This window comes from Ooceraea biroi, chromosome 8 (genome assembly GCF_003672135.1).
Source record: "Ooceraea biroi isolate clonal line C1 chromosome 8, Obir_v5.4, whole genome shotgun sequence".
NCBI lineage: Eukaryota > Metazoa > Arthropoda > Insecta > Hymenoptera > Formicidae > Ooceraea > Ooceraea biroi.
In genome coordinates this window covers 6,089,119-6,103,716 of record NC_039513.1, presented here as the reverse complement: position 1 = coordinate 6,103,716, position 14,598 = coordinate 6,089,119, and the positions used below count along the sequence as shown (strand labels likewise).

Here is a 14,598-nt window from a genome sequence, read left to right as displayed (position 1 = left end):
ATTTATTTTACCGCACAAAAGTAATTATAAAATGAATGCGATGAATTAAAAGATTTGTTTTTATTAAGATACTATTTGGTAAAAAGATATTTGCGCGCGCTAAATTATTTATTAAAATATATTTAAAATAAAATATTTACTGATTGTACCCAAAAGAGAAAGAAAAATATAAAATCTCGATAAGGGAGAACTTAATGGTGGTTATGTGGGATTTCTTTTTCACGTTTTGCGACTCAATCGACTTATTCAGGTTGCTACGACAATACGGACCACGGGTGGATGGAGTGAAAGGCGGGGGGTGGTTCTAGAATGGACCGTGATTCATCCACACACAACACGGATATCTGCTGCTTCGAGATATTCGATTGTTCCAATGGTTTATATTAGAAACATGACCTGCATGGCCTATAAGGACGCCTTCTAGACTCTCTGTGGCTGCTGCGTTCCTAGGCGATTTCTCGGATTAGCAATGTGTATTTTTGCTGGCTTCCTCGTCAAGCGCTCGCAAGACGACTCTCTTTCTCTCTCTCTCTCTCTCTCTCTCTCTCTCTTCCACAATTTCTGCGATTTCTTTATGTCGCGTTTGATATATCTTGTCGCCGGTTTAATGCAAAAGAAACGAGGAAAATCGTCGCGGCGCGACGACGAAATCTGGCAAAACTGCTCGCAAAGCTTCGCGAGGCATAAATATCCGCGATGTGCAATAGCGCTACATAAAACTATTCTCCCACGCGCGATGCACACATGATATACACTTTTATACACGTAGTTGCTTATCCACTTGTCCTTGCGCCTCGATAATCAGAATTAATGATACATAGAGTTACTGCATTCGACGAAAACGCGTCCAAAATCCATTGCAGCACGACATCACGTTTTATCCTTAATGTTTTGATACTTTTTTTACTCGTTTCTCGTTGTGTCTCGTGAAACGAGAAAGGATCACGTCTCACACTCAACGATAATGTAGTGGCTCTATCCCGATGTAGACCGCCGTGTGAAGCCCAAGTTGTAAAATAGATTCTAGTACAGCGGGCTCGCTCTTACGTCTCTTTGCAGTATATATAGTAGACTTAACGTTTCATCGAATTGACACTGTGCGACTTCTTTTTTCATCGTGTCGTCTTATTTCCCTCTTCTCTATTGGCCACGATGCAGCGTTACCGATTTCTCTCTATCTCCTCCTTGGGCCCTTACAGATTGGTTCCCGAAGATGTGCTCCTGTCTTGATGGCAACTCGACACTGCCAAGCAGTCGACCCTCCGGTCGAACTGGAAGCTACGAACGGTTCGGTTCCGCTCTCACAATCTTCGAATTAAGTAGCACGATGGAAAGGACACGAAGGAATAATGGTCAAGATTTGATGGACAGTGAAAGGGTATGTAAGCCTCATGTTTAAATTTTGCATTATTTATTACCTAATCGTGAGAAAATCAAGAAGAACTAGTTGAAATTAATTAAAATATTATTAAATAGTTAAGATTGTATTGCGATACAAAATAAAAACAAATCTGGTAAATGTTATAAAATCAAAATATAACTCGTAAATGTTGTAAAATGAAATAATTGAAATCTGTTATTTAACGTGATCTTTTACTCTGTTTATGAGACAGAGATTTAATAATTTGTCAATTTTCATGTATATTTACTGAATAGTGTACATAAATCACAAATACATATTTAAAATTCATAATGTGTAATATTTGTATAAATTATGAGAGAGATGTTACAGAATGTAATATTGTTATACATAAAAGAACATAAATTAATTCAATTCATTAATTTGATTTTAACCAATTGATTTGATCGTATTAATAGGGTTTAAATTTATTTATTTAATTAGGAAGAATTACGGTTCTACAACAACGATCACTCTTGGACTACCGTAGTTGTGGAGAAAAATCTGCGAACGATCGATCTGTGCGAGTTACTTAAAGTTAAGAGGAACACCGTTGGCGCCGCCTGGTCGATAATCGAGACATGGCCGAAATTAGGAATTGGTATGTGTACACAATAATAAAACTCATATTGTGACCACAGAACAGGATATTTATTTTTTTATACAACAAACGTATTTATACATTTTTCCGATGGATCGATGTTGATTGATATTGCTATTCTTTTCAAATGATCATCTCTTTTAAACAATGTAAAAATTTGTTATATCATTTAATAAAATATGCAATTTTATGTTTGTACTACTGCATGCTACTGAAATGCACGTATATTTCAATACATATAAACATAACAAATGGAATTTATGAGATTAAATATTTAATTCAATGTCCGGATTGTTATCAGATTTACGATTGGCTAGAGATAAATTAAATCCGCACAGAGAAATGCAGAGAACCGTGTATATTTTTCGAGTGTTTTACGATTATTCTTCGTGATACTGTTAAAAACTATTTCGAAACTCGGCGAATGGGATTTATGCGGATTTTCTACACAATAAACTATTTAGAAAAATAGCGGTGCAAGAGAGAAAGAGAGAGAAAATGGATGAAATGATGAAGATTTGAGATACGTACCACTGAAAAAATAATACAGTGAGAAGTCTTAAAGTCCGTGCCGGAAAATTTTTAGCTGTCTAAATTTTCTTACGATGGCATTGCCTCGGGACGAGATCGGAAATAACGTGCGATGAGGGGAGACAGGAGGGATCGTAAAGACGGTAAGGCTCTATAATGCAGCTGAGAATCAATAGCGAGCGAACCTCCAGGAGTTTGGTGCAGGTCAGAGACTCGAGACTCACGAGCATGTCTTCGAATATGGAATGTTTGTTTAGAGCTTCAGGCCAAATGTCGCGCTATTTTCATCTAATGCATTTTCCATGAAATCGGTCGCCAGACTCGATTACATGACGAGACGACCTATAGGATTTGCGGATTGAAAAATTGGTCTTATAAAAATTTCATGTAAAACGAATCGTGTTGCACTATTAAAATTAATTTTGCGATAGAGAAGGTTTTCTTTCTCGCATTTCTCGAAAACATTAAAAACGTGGATTTGTTATTTACCACATTATTTATCATTATCATTAGATACATTAGATATGACGAGCGTATACAAAGTACTACTTTTTGTATTGTTATAAGTTTAGGTGTTTTATTATATTAATTTTTTTATAGCTATAGACATTACTATATTGATAGTATTAATCGCAGTACAGTTAAATTGTTCTGTTTCAGAACGTACATTAGAAGATCATGAAGACATTCTAGCCGTTCATAGGGAATTAGAGATGTTCGCATCACGCTACGAAAGGAAGTTTTATTTTAGTGAAGATTTTTTGAAATACGAATTGTTTGTTAATCCCAAGGTAAGTGAAAAGATTAGATATGATTTTACTATTTTGCCAAAAAGAATTTAACTACTTTTATCATGAAAAAATTTAAAAATTTGTTCAAATTCTCGCTTTTCTCGATATTTTTTTATCGAAGATGTAAATAGTGGCATACTCAATCCGTATGCGGTAATTTACCGACTGACGTTTTACCGGCCAGGCTGCTATCCTGAACACTGACGAAGTACCATCAGCGACTATCAGTAAAATAATTATAAACTACAAAATTAATATTTCGCAATAATTAAACGTTCATAAATTCATGTTAAGCGATTGAGAACGATCGATGATGTCAATCTTTATTGATTATTTTTGAACTCACTTGATAGTCGCAACATTTATCCAAAGTCGGCTTTATTAAGCAAGTACTTCGTCGGTATCCACGTGAACGTAGTTGCCATGCGAATATTCGACCCGCGTTAGGTCTCTCATTTACCGGCGATTCGAGTAGCTTCTCTTGTGCTTCTATACGACGGAGAGCTCGGGCGGGCTTGAAGATGGTGCGAGAGATAGTCTTCGTGAAGTCAGGAGCGGTGATGAAGTCTCGAGGGTTCGGCAGTATTGATTGGACATCCGTGTCCTGGGATTTTGCAGGATCAGTCGTGTAGCTCCGTTTTCAATTCAATGCCTCGCGATACGCGGTTAATAATAAACGGAGATATGAATGTTGACAAACTAAAAGTTCTTGCAAATGTTGTAAATGTTGCAAGTTTCGTTAATCATTGTTAAAAACGCATTAGACAAAAATATTACACGATATTTGAAGATGCCACCTGCTTATCGGAGCTAGTTAGACTCCCTAATTAATATGGCGAAATTGATACTAATTAGCAATTTGAGAGCCAGTCAACTATCGGTTCATAAATCTTGTAACTTGGCCTCTCTTCTCGTCGATGATTGGCCAATTAAAGGATAACGAGCACAGAAACTTCGGAGATTCAACGCCGTAATCGACATTCAGCTCTTCAAGAAAAGGGGAAATCTTGAGACATTTCTATTTTCCTTTAAAAAGATTGAAGAAGTCCTATGTTTTAATAACTGAGATGTTTTGAAAGAGTTTTATAGATTTTTTTATTTCGCACTATTCTGTATCATAATTTTTGAATGTGAGATATTCTGTTTTTTGAAGATCTGGTTTACTAAGTTTTTCTTTGCGTAATTTTGAAAATATTTTTGAGAATTCGCGTTTTTTAGGATAAAGGTGACGGTATTATAAGCGATCATTCTAATCTTTTTCAGCAATTTTTCCCGAGCGAAATGGTCGCGTTTCCCAGCGGGGAGGACAGGGGCACATTCACCGAAGCTGAGAGCGCGCTAAGGGTGAGTGCATGCAATTTCCAGCCGATGTGATTGCTACGATCGAAGACGGCGTTGATTGAAACGGGAAATCCGTGTCGCTCGAATTACAGAATTATCTGTCACGGGAGGATGGCGAGTGCCCGCAAGTATTCAGCTCGGTGTGGATGCGACATACGACCTCGAATGGCTGGAGGAAGATGTATATGCTGCTTCAAGGACAGACTTTGTACACGACGAAAAAGGTAAGTGTGTTTTTTTCCCTTCGTGAAAATAATTTGCCTTGAAATATTCCAAAATTTTGACTCAATTTTTGCGTGCGACTTTAAATCAAGATGCTCAGTGTGTGCATGTATCGATAATTTGTATTTTTGCGTTTCTTTATGCGAAAATCACGAGTTTGAATAGAAATTAAAAATAGAAGTTTAAACGTTTCATCGTCGCAAAAGAGTTACTCGGCAGCCTATTACTGGCCTCTCAATTTAAACGTCTGCATTATCCGATATTTTGCGGCTACGAGCTATGGAACACAAGAAAACGTTATTACATAAGAAAGTACTGATTCTCGGTGTTGGTTAACGAACACACGCTCGACTCGCGATGATTAATACATTAAGATGAAGTGACGGCAAGTTTCTCTTCTTTTATACCCGACTATCTTTATACGATCGTGGTAGAAAATGCAAACTCGCAAAAGAGATCGAGTTCTTACTGACTCATCGTCAGTGAAACGTTCTTCAAAATCCGAGTAAGCGATTCCTAGACGATAAACGCGTTCGTCAAGCTCTACATGTACATCGGCGCGTGCGTTCCCGCAGGTGCTGACACTTTTCCCAAGGACTGCGCAGGTCATCCGTTATGGATGAGTCACGATACCGTCCGTAATTTATTAGTCAGTCATTAAACAGCATTAACATGTAGCAGCCGCGGACGCTTTCGCGGCAAGAACGCAACGCGAAAGAAAAAAAATGCGATATTTTTACGAGCATGGTAAAAGAAGACTTTATCGCTGAAAACTTTGCGTATAAACGCGGCACGAAAGTTGAGCAGTAAATTTCTGTGACAGTTTAACATCGACGTTTATTTGATTCGGTCCGTTTATTTTATTCGTGATGCGACGAGATAATAATCCGGAATGGAGGAAACTGGGTACAACTCGACTGCAAGGCTGCATCTTTCGTTTGATCGTCGCGTGTCGCAAAATTGTCCCATAATGTATTTCGATTTGAGGCAAGCTCATCTGGCCTAGTGATCGTCGATTCATTTGCATAATTACCATCGGGCGATGCGCCAGCAAACACCTTCGTGGCTCTTCTGATGTTCGATACGCGAGGTGTAATCATTTCCGAGATAACTGCCGGCTAATTAATGTACGGCGATAACGAATTTAGGCGTTTTACATCCATGAGCGCGGTATCGCTCATTGTAGAATTAATTGTATTCGATTATCGATTTTGCTCGTACAACCAGTGGCTATCGGTGTAGATCGTTAATAAAACTGACGCGCCGAACGACTGTTTCGCAAACGTGCTTCCGAGTCGCGCATCATTAATCGCCGTGCATTAAAGCTAGAATCGCATCGGCGAAGCGAACGATTATTTGAATATCGCAGCGCGATGCGCGTAATCTATAGGAAAAAAAAGATCCATTTGTCACGCGCGCATAAAATATCGACTAGTTTACGATCGCGGGATCGTTTTACGGCCGGTGATACATCTGGTTAAATAACGATAGCGCAGCGAATAATCGCGCGAACGCATGTATCGTCTGATTGCACTCGTGGAACGTTATCGCTGAATATTTTCCTATTATTTGCGTACATCAATGTTCGCTTTTCCATTTTTGCTAACATTTTTGTTTCACTGTAAAATTCACACTCATGACATGATCTAATACAGATCGGGATAAATCAAAATTTGCCTACTATTAAAGTATTGATACGTATCTGATTTATCATTCTTTTCTAAGAGCTCTTCTCCTATGTAGCGAGTTTCCTGTAGAAGTTACCAAATTAATCATCGGTATTGTAATTACTGGTAAAGAGCAGCCTTTCACGAAACACGCGAGAATGTGACGCTTTTGTCTCCCGTGCCGCGTCGAGAACCGGCTTTGAAACACACGCAAGTTGATTGGCTTCGCGCCCAGTGTTGGCGCGTAAGAACATGATTTAATTATTTCAAGCTCCACCGCTTTCAGTGATACCAGTATATCAGCATGTAATATCTCGTCGCACGAAAGTCATCGTCCCGTAAAAAGCCTCGGCGAGCCGACATTGTTACCGCTTCGCTCCGACACCTTGGGAAAGTATTTATTACGAGCACGTTATCATTATATTATATGATAGGTACGATTTGGAGAAAAAGCTGAAACTTACGCGACGTCGGAATTACAGGTAATCACGGTACGCTCCTTACACAACTATCCGCGTATCGTAATTTGTGCTTATCGATCATCGTGCATGACTCGGCAAGTTTCACAGTTTCTTGCAAATCGGATTTTCTTCATAGATATGGATTCTTATCGCGCTTCTTCCTCTCAGTATGACGTATTCCGATACTGTTTTACCCCTCTAGCGACGCAATTCCTTTCTCTCGCAAAGTTTAGAAGTTTATTTCCTGTAGTGAGATGAAATTTTACAGAAAGTTTGGCTACCTCGGCTTGTCCGAATAAGGATTAATTACGCTCGTTTGAAAAGTTTCTCGGCAATATCCCGTCTCTCGACCAAAACGCGAAGGCGAAATGCTTCGTGATACGCTCGCAATTACCGTCACTCATTTTTCCATCTCTGTTTATCCCGCGTATCGATTCGGTATGAGTTGTTCTTGCACTTTTGTGGAAAGAGTCTCTTCCGTCGATTTCTTCGCCAGGATATAAGCATCATTGTCATTGAAGAAATCGGCGGAAAAGACTCAAGGATACAAGCAATGATGCCTTTTCGGTCCGCGTACTTAACGTTAGCCACTCGCAGTCGGAGTATATCGGGTATTGTATGGATATTCCATGCGCGCGTTCTATTGTAATCGCAAATTGCACCACATCGCGCGGAATTCCATTGTTCCCGAAATAATTATCTCGTTCGTTACTTTTAACATTGTCGAGACGTAGAGCCGTCGACGATCGTACGGTACGCATTCGTTATTCGGTCGTTACGGTACTCGTTTATTCGTTCTTTACGTAGTCTTTCTTAAAAATCTAAATCGAAATGTAGAGAATAATTATGCGATCAGTGACTCTTAGATCACGACACAGCAGATGGATATTTCAAGCTGGATTATAAATCATACGTGTCTCGCGAGGGATACACGTTGCGAATTTTGTGTAATTTGCGCGAGCAAATGCGTCGGACGCGTGGCTCTTTTGCGTACGCGTGAAAGATGCAGACGAGGTAATGGAGAGAAACGCGCGACAATTGCGAGACGAATGCGAGCCGGAAGCCAGGGGTACCGATGCTAAATAATATGGATTTAGGAGCGCTGTGAATAATTCTCGCTAACCTTAGCGTTCGCACCGCTATTTCGGTCCTGCTGGCGAATAATTTATGAACTCTTACCGCAACGCCAGCCGGCGGTCTTATCCCGAGCCGGTTAGGATTTTCCCGGACACGATGTACATCCGTTTCCTCTTAATATCTAGCCTACACGCGTTCAGGATGCTTCTCAGGAGGATGCGTGTCATTAGAAAACATTACCGAAGCCTTAATGTTGGACTATCTTTTACGATGGTCGTTTGCTGTGGCGAATTTGCTTATCGTTTGCGAACAGAAATGCATCAACGGAACAGTGTTGCATATAATATGCACATTTAGTGCATAACGGTGTACTTGGATAAACTTGGTCTGACTGAACTTGTAGTCTTGTAACTTTGGAAACATTGATTTGGAGTTTGTGCTTTGTTCAATGCTTCAGTGCATTGCCCGTTACGCAAATACACTATGAGATATTATTTAGAATTGTATTACGTATGCCATGTAAGTAATGAGTTGCGTGTGTCTGAATGAGGAGTTAAAGCATTCTAGCTCGCATATGAGTATCAAATTCCTAAAAAAAATTGCTTTTGATACTATATGCTGTCACGCGTCGTATATGTAACGTGATTAAATGTGAATGACCATATTGCACATATGTGATAGCGATTTCTTTCTTGTTTCATTTCTATAAAGACAAGAAAAGTCTATTTTATCAATGTCAAAAATAAAAAAGTAATAGTAATTTATGAATGACGGTTTTCCAATCACACGGCGGTAGCCGAACATGTTAATATAGAATCTAAATGCATATTAAATGCATGGGATTAGCCACTGAATTGCTTTTTTTAAGAGGGAAATGTGGACATTTATGTTCGATTTATTGAAAGTCGCGACAGTGTCTAGCGCTTTTTACTGCCAAGCAACTTCCAGGATTCGCCAACCCGTTGCGTTCACACCCCCTGGCTTTATCCCCACGGACAGCCCCGCTACTCTTCTTGCCCGATCTCATCCCCGCTAGCCCCCTTTTTCATTTCCTCCCTCGCAGCAGCAGGCGTGGCCCCGTTATCGCGAAAACGTACCCGCGACGGCAGGATAATTCTCCGTCCGCTACGTACGATCAATTTTATTGGTAAAAAACTCGGCTCGAAGCGAGGACGATCCGGGAGGATAGTTGCATGCGCGTACCACTTCTCCCCGTAGAAATATAAATATTCTTTCGCGCTGGCTATCGGCGAACTAAACGAGTTTCGTTACTTAACATTATTGCCGCGCGACTGCCGTGAGAAGTGTCTCGCATGCGAATCGACAAACGGAAAAGTAAAATGCGAGGGGGTAGTGAGAGAGGAAAAAACGAGAGAGGAAACTTTACGATCACGATAGTCCACTCTTCCAATTTGTCCTTACTTCCCTCTGCGAATTTATCGTAATTACGGTAATTGCATTAACACGTGATTCATAGTGCGCCGTAAAGTTTCGAAAGAAACTGCAGGCCGCGGAAATCCCTTGAAATATATCGCAAACGCCATGCAATTTTTTCGATATTGCTGATGTTAACGGATGTTTGTTTGACGAAATATTAGATTAAAAAACAGACAGACAGACAGACAGACAGGGAGAACAGGAGAGTGATACAGAAATAATAATTTTTCTATGTATTTCACGTATTCAAACATTCTCACGCTCGTGAAAAATAGCGAAATTTCATTTATTTCTCAGTTGACTTGGCGCAGCAGTACGTGGTTGTTTCGTTATTCACTCTTTACAATCCTCTCTTTTTTCATCGGGCAATCGAGTCTCGTGCAATGACGTTCACAGTAGACAATGAGATTATGTAACGCGATAGCTAATCCTCGGGGCGTTCGCTCGCCGCCACCAGCTCGTTCGACGTTACGGAGCAAGCCTTGACGCTGTCAATCTCGATTTACACGTAATGTCATCCGCGCACGAACGCACGCTGGGAACGCGCCGATAGATAATCCCGATTAGCCGATAATGGCGCGAGGCGGATTGAATTCGAGGCAAACGCGGCACGCGTATCGATACGTATACGCACGCGTAATTAATTGCGTAATGGCCTATTGATTTTACGACGATATTCGTGCATTGCAAGGAAGGGTGCTGACTACCGAGTCGCCTTTTATCGGCGCAACGTTAACGATCGCGATTGTTCCTGCTCAGTATACTTACGCGTTAGCTACGTTTCGTGAAGAAAGCTGATCACCGCTTGAGTTACTGCTCTTACCGTATCCCCAGGTGGTCATAAAGAACCCGTTTCGCAAGAAATAAATTACAGTGCGTACATTGTAGCGTTACTGCTGCCCGTGTCCGTCGCTTGGTGCGAATTTTTGATGTCAGATGTACGGATGTCACGCGTTATTTTTATTACCGTTGATTTCCGTTTATCTTCACTCTTGCCATGCGTATTCCTTGCTTGCCCGGGTCTCGATTTTTATTTTCCAGTTTTACCTTTTTTCGTCGAACGTTATGTTATTAGGCGTTACATGCCTGTGCAGTTGGACGCGCCGTTATAGACGTACTCAAGTGTAATTCGCCATAACGGTATCGGGTAAATCATCTACGCTAGTCGGGGGGTACATTGTGCGGGCTGGGCGAGGCCGGGAGATACTTGGTGCACACTTTGTCTCCAGTTGCGCGCCGTGTAAGATCAGTGTCCTGTCAGGGAACCCGGAGACCTCCATTGTTCTGTTTATCGTCTCATCCGATTCCTGGGACCCTGGGCCGTAACTTCGGGCCACTCGGCCCATTCACGAAGTTTTCCGCAGCTTCCGTCGTAATCGAAGTTTCGAGTAAGCGAGCGCGGCGGTAGGTATCTTGTATCTCACGGGAACGTTAGCGGAATAGATACGGCGCCGTTACGAAAGATAACGACGGCTGATTTACATAGAAGGGCTGGAACTCCGGTCGTTAGCTGTTAGACGCGCTAGCGATCGCTCTGCATTTATTATCGACGACGACGACGCCGTCGCCGAGAACGAAGCGACGTCGCGATGTCGCAGTTGCCTCGCGCGAAAGGAGCTTTTTACCTAGAACCGCCCCCCGTTTGCGAGAGTTGAGAAAAGAGACGATTCTCCAAAGTGGAAAGCCGAGGGTGGAGAGACGTCTACGGCGGCGGCATGGGAAAAAAGGGGCTGACTGACGGTTTCCCGCAGCAAACAACCGTGACTGATGATCCGTGGGTGAAGCGCGATACGCGAGCTCGCGTTAGTCTCGTTCCCGCAAAAAGAACGATTCAATAATTAAACACAGGTTCCTACATCGAGAATCCTTTTCGCGAGAACCTGGGGCGTGGTGGTGCGAATACTCTTCACTCTATTTCCATTTTTGTTTCTGTAACTCGAGATAAGTGGATATTATTTTTCAGGATATACCTGTTGTATATGTCCATCAAAAAATTATCTGATATATGATTTCTTCCTGAGATAGAAAGGTATCAAAAATTCGATTTTGACAAATGCTCTAGTGGCAATTAAATATTACGCTAATCATATAATACTCAAATTCTTTAGCTATTTACTACTAATGTTTCGATCCTGCGCGCTACATTTGACAGTAATTGATTCTTCGGTCCTCTTTGTCAAAATTGCAAGCTGTACTCTTTTGGACCATTCCAATCATAGCAAAACAAAAAGTACACGATCGTTATGGAGTCGTTTATGCTCGTTGTTGTCGGGCGCCACGCGAGTGATTCTCGCTCCAGCTTCACCCTTCCTCGCAATTAACGATGGAACCATCCACTGACCGAAAAAGCTGGTGGAAAGCCGGCGAAAGAGCTCTCGTCGCTGAAGCGCAGAGAGAGGTCCATCCCGCCGGCGACCTGGCCGTGGCTCCTCTTCCGGAAGAGCGGGCCGCTTGATGGATTACGTCGACTAACGGCCATCGTCTGGACGCGTTAGATTAACCGCGGCAACGAGGGCGGACCTTCCGTTGCCCGTAACCAAGACCGATCATCTCTCTCTCTCTTGTTTTCTTTCCTTCTGGTCGATGAATGGAAATCGAGGTGGATAGCTCGTGTCAGTAAACTGGTTCTTCCTCGCCGCGCTCAATCATGGGCTCGCTTGTTCTCGCGCGGTGAAGTTATCGAGGCACTTAACGAGGCTCGACTCAAGAGAGAGAGAGAGAGAGAAAGAAAGCTCTCCGAAGCATCTCCACCAACGACATAAGGAAATGATACGCGAACGCGGGAATTATACTGTATCAACGCAATAACGTAACGTTACGTCACAACATAGAAATTGTGTAATGAACAAAATTTCTTATTCTGACGTTCATCAGTAGTAACGTAAAATAAAATATCACTTATATTTTGAATTATATTAACACTATCTCTTGATTCTTTTTTAGAAGATTGAAAGAGTAGATGATGTAAAATTAACAGAAAATATACGTACAAATATAGGATACTGAAAGAAGAGAATTTAGACAATTTAATAGCATATTTGATGATTAATTTAAAGTTGATGTTCTGTCTTGTAAGCGATTCAAGGGGGATAACAAAATTATGTTGTTAAGGTATCTACTAAGTTTTGTTTAGCAAGCAAGTCTTGTCAGTGCGATCCCATTCATCTTACGATACTCGGAGCAATAAAATATCTTCTGCTGGGTGGATCAGGTAAATCGTTATACGTGCTATACACTGGATCGAGTAACGACGATGGTTGCCTTTGAAAAATGAGTACCGTGCTCTGAGAGTTAGAGGAGCATCATTGTCGCCGATGTTTTATCGCATAGTTCGCCGTATTATAAAGAATAAATTCCATTGCAGTTCATACGCGCACGTGTCCATGCTAAGAATAAAAAAGCGGGTTAAATTCCTCGTGAAACACGATAAGCTTGTGCACAGGTATATTTTTTGAGTGGACGAAGTGAACTGGTGTGAACCTAGCGCCCAACTTTAAAAATGAGCAACTCGTCAAAAAAAATCGTTTACACTAGATTTATACCTTGTTTGTACCACATACACATCGAAAGAAATGAAATCGTGCTATAGATTGACGAAATTCAAGAAAGATCGGTAAGCATAAATCTCCTATTTTTTTCTTATATCTCGTTCATTATCATCATTATTATCGTTCTTTCTACCTTTTCACGCAGATGAAAAGGTTTAACCACTGACTTAACAACTGCCGCAGGTACGGTTAAGCGTGCACTTAAAGTCGTTTCGTTCCCCTAAACTTGCCTTTAATGGCGCTCTTTTTCTCGTAATGCTTTCCTGGACGACCCTTCGTGCACTATTAGTCCCTGAGAAGTCTACGGCTCTCTTCGCGACGGACGGGAGAAAAGCATGGGGAAGGAAAGACCGAGAACGCTAGGTTTTTCTTATCTACTCAATCTTCCTCTTATTTCTTTCTCCCTCCATTTTATGTAGTTCGACATACGCGGAACACAAATCGCGCATTCAAATTTGCTAGAATCAATAGAATCAAAGATGCCTCCCAAAAGCTTTCTTTGCGCACAAGTATGCGCGTGATCATAAACATGTAAAAGATCGATTATAAAGATTGTACAAATTATTATAATTTTGGACGCTCCAATATACAATGTATAAACAGAGCGCACGCCAAAAGCAATGGCACTTCAAATTTATAGATTGCAATGAAAAGACTCATTAAGAAGATGGAGCAAGTTTTTAATTTGTGAGAGCTCTTTTAAAAATTATTTCAAAGAAACATATCCAATAAATTATGGGTGCAGTTCTGCAGTTAAATCTGTCAAAACTTCTGTCACAATATTATACCAGTACTCCATTTAACCAAAAGGGAGTTTCTTTCACATCGTTACGTGGACTCGTTAGTCGCACATCGATAACGCTTTCTTGTATCGCGCGCGTGGGTAATAACGACAATGGCATAACACTCGGAGAAATACAGCTGCATTTATTGTCTGCAGCACGCGACGAGCACGCGTCAGCTGTCAGTACCGCTATTCGCAGCGCGAAGTCACTACTCGGTACAACGACCCTTTACGTGTCATCGCTGAAAGGATCCCAAGCCGCGCGCGCGGATGTTCGAGGTCCGTTTGTGTCGACGGATTCGACGCTGGACCGGTTTCTCTGAATGGCTGGCGGTAAAGAACATGTTGCGAGAACTAGTTGACAAATTCAGCTAACGTAATTGTCCCCTTCTTACTAGCGGTGAAGTTGCTGCAAACTATTGACAAGGACTATTACCAGATTCGCGGAGAGGTATCGATTTATGGCCGTGTGTCACACGGTTAAGGGATTGGTGTGAGTTCCTCGTAGCTTTAATCAATCCGTCGTAGTAATGATATATTATATAATCAAGCCGTTGAGATCTATAATTGTCAAAAGCTGAAAATAACTGAGAAATAGAAATTTATTATTGCTCATGTGAATATAATTATCATAATATTTTATTATAATTACAAAATTGTCCCTCGCCTCTTGTAATCACTGTGATTTTGTATACTATACATTTAGCGTTGAATGAATATGATATCAGACTTTGATGCT

The 14,598-nt window shown here is 41.1% G+C and overlaps 1 protein-coding gene across 11 annotated transcripts in view; it reads left to right on the top strand.

Annotated features, from left to right (window-relative positions):
• The window catches only part of LOC105287880 (growth factor receptor-bound protein 14), a 244,544-nt gene that overhangs the window by 70,720 nt on the left and 159,226 nt on the right, over positions 1 to 14,598 (top strand). For all 11 annotated transcript variants that reach the window (XM_026971766.1, XM_026971765.1, XM_026971776.1 and 8 more), the window contains 5 exons: positions 1,200 to 1,378; positions 1,844 to 2,000; positions 3,192 to 3,322; positions 4,586 to 4,666; positions 4,756 to 4,887. In XM_026971766.1, coding sequence (XP_026827567.1) covers positions 1,200 to 1,378; positions 1,844 to 2,000; positions 3,192 to 3,322; positions 4,586 to 4,666; positions 4,756 to 4,887 — 680 coding nt within the window. The remainder of the gene's footprint in view (positions 1 to 1,199; positions 1,379 to 1,843; positions 2,001 to 3,191; positions 3,323 to 4,585; positions 4,667 to 4,755; positions 4,888 to 14,598) is intronic.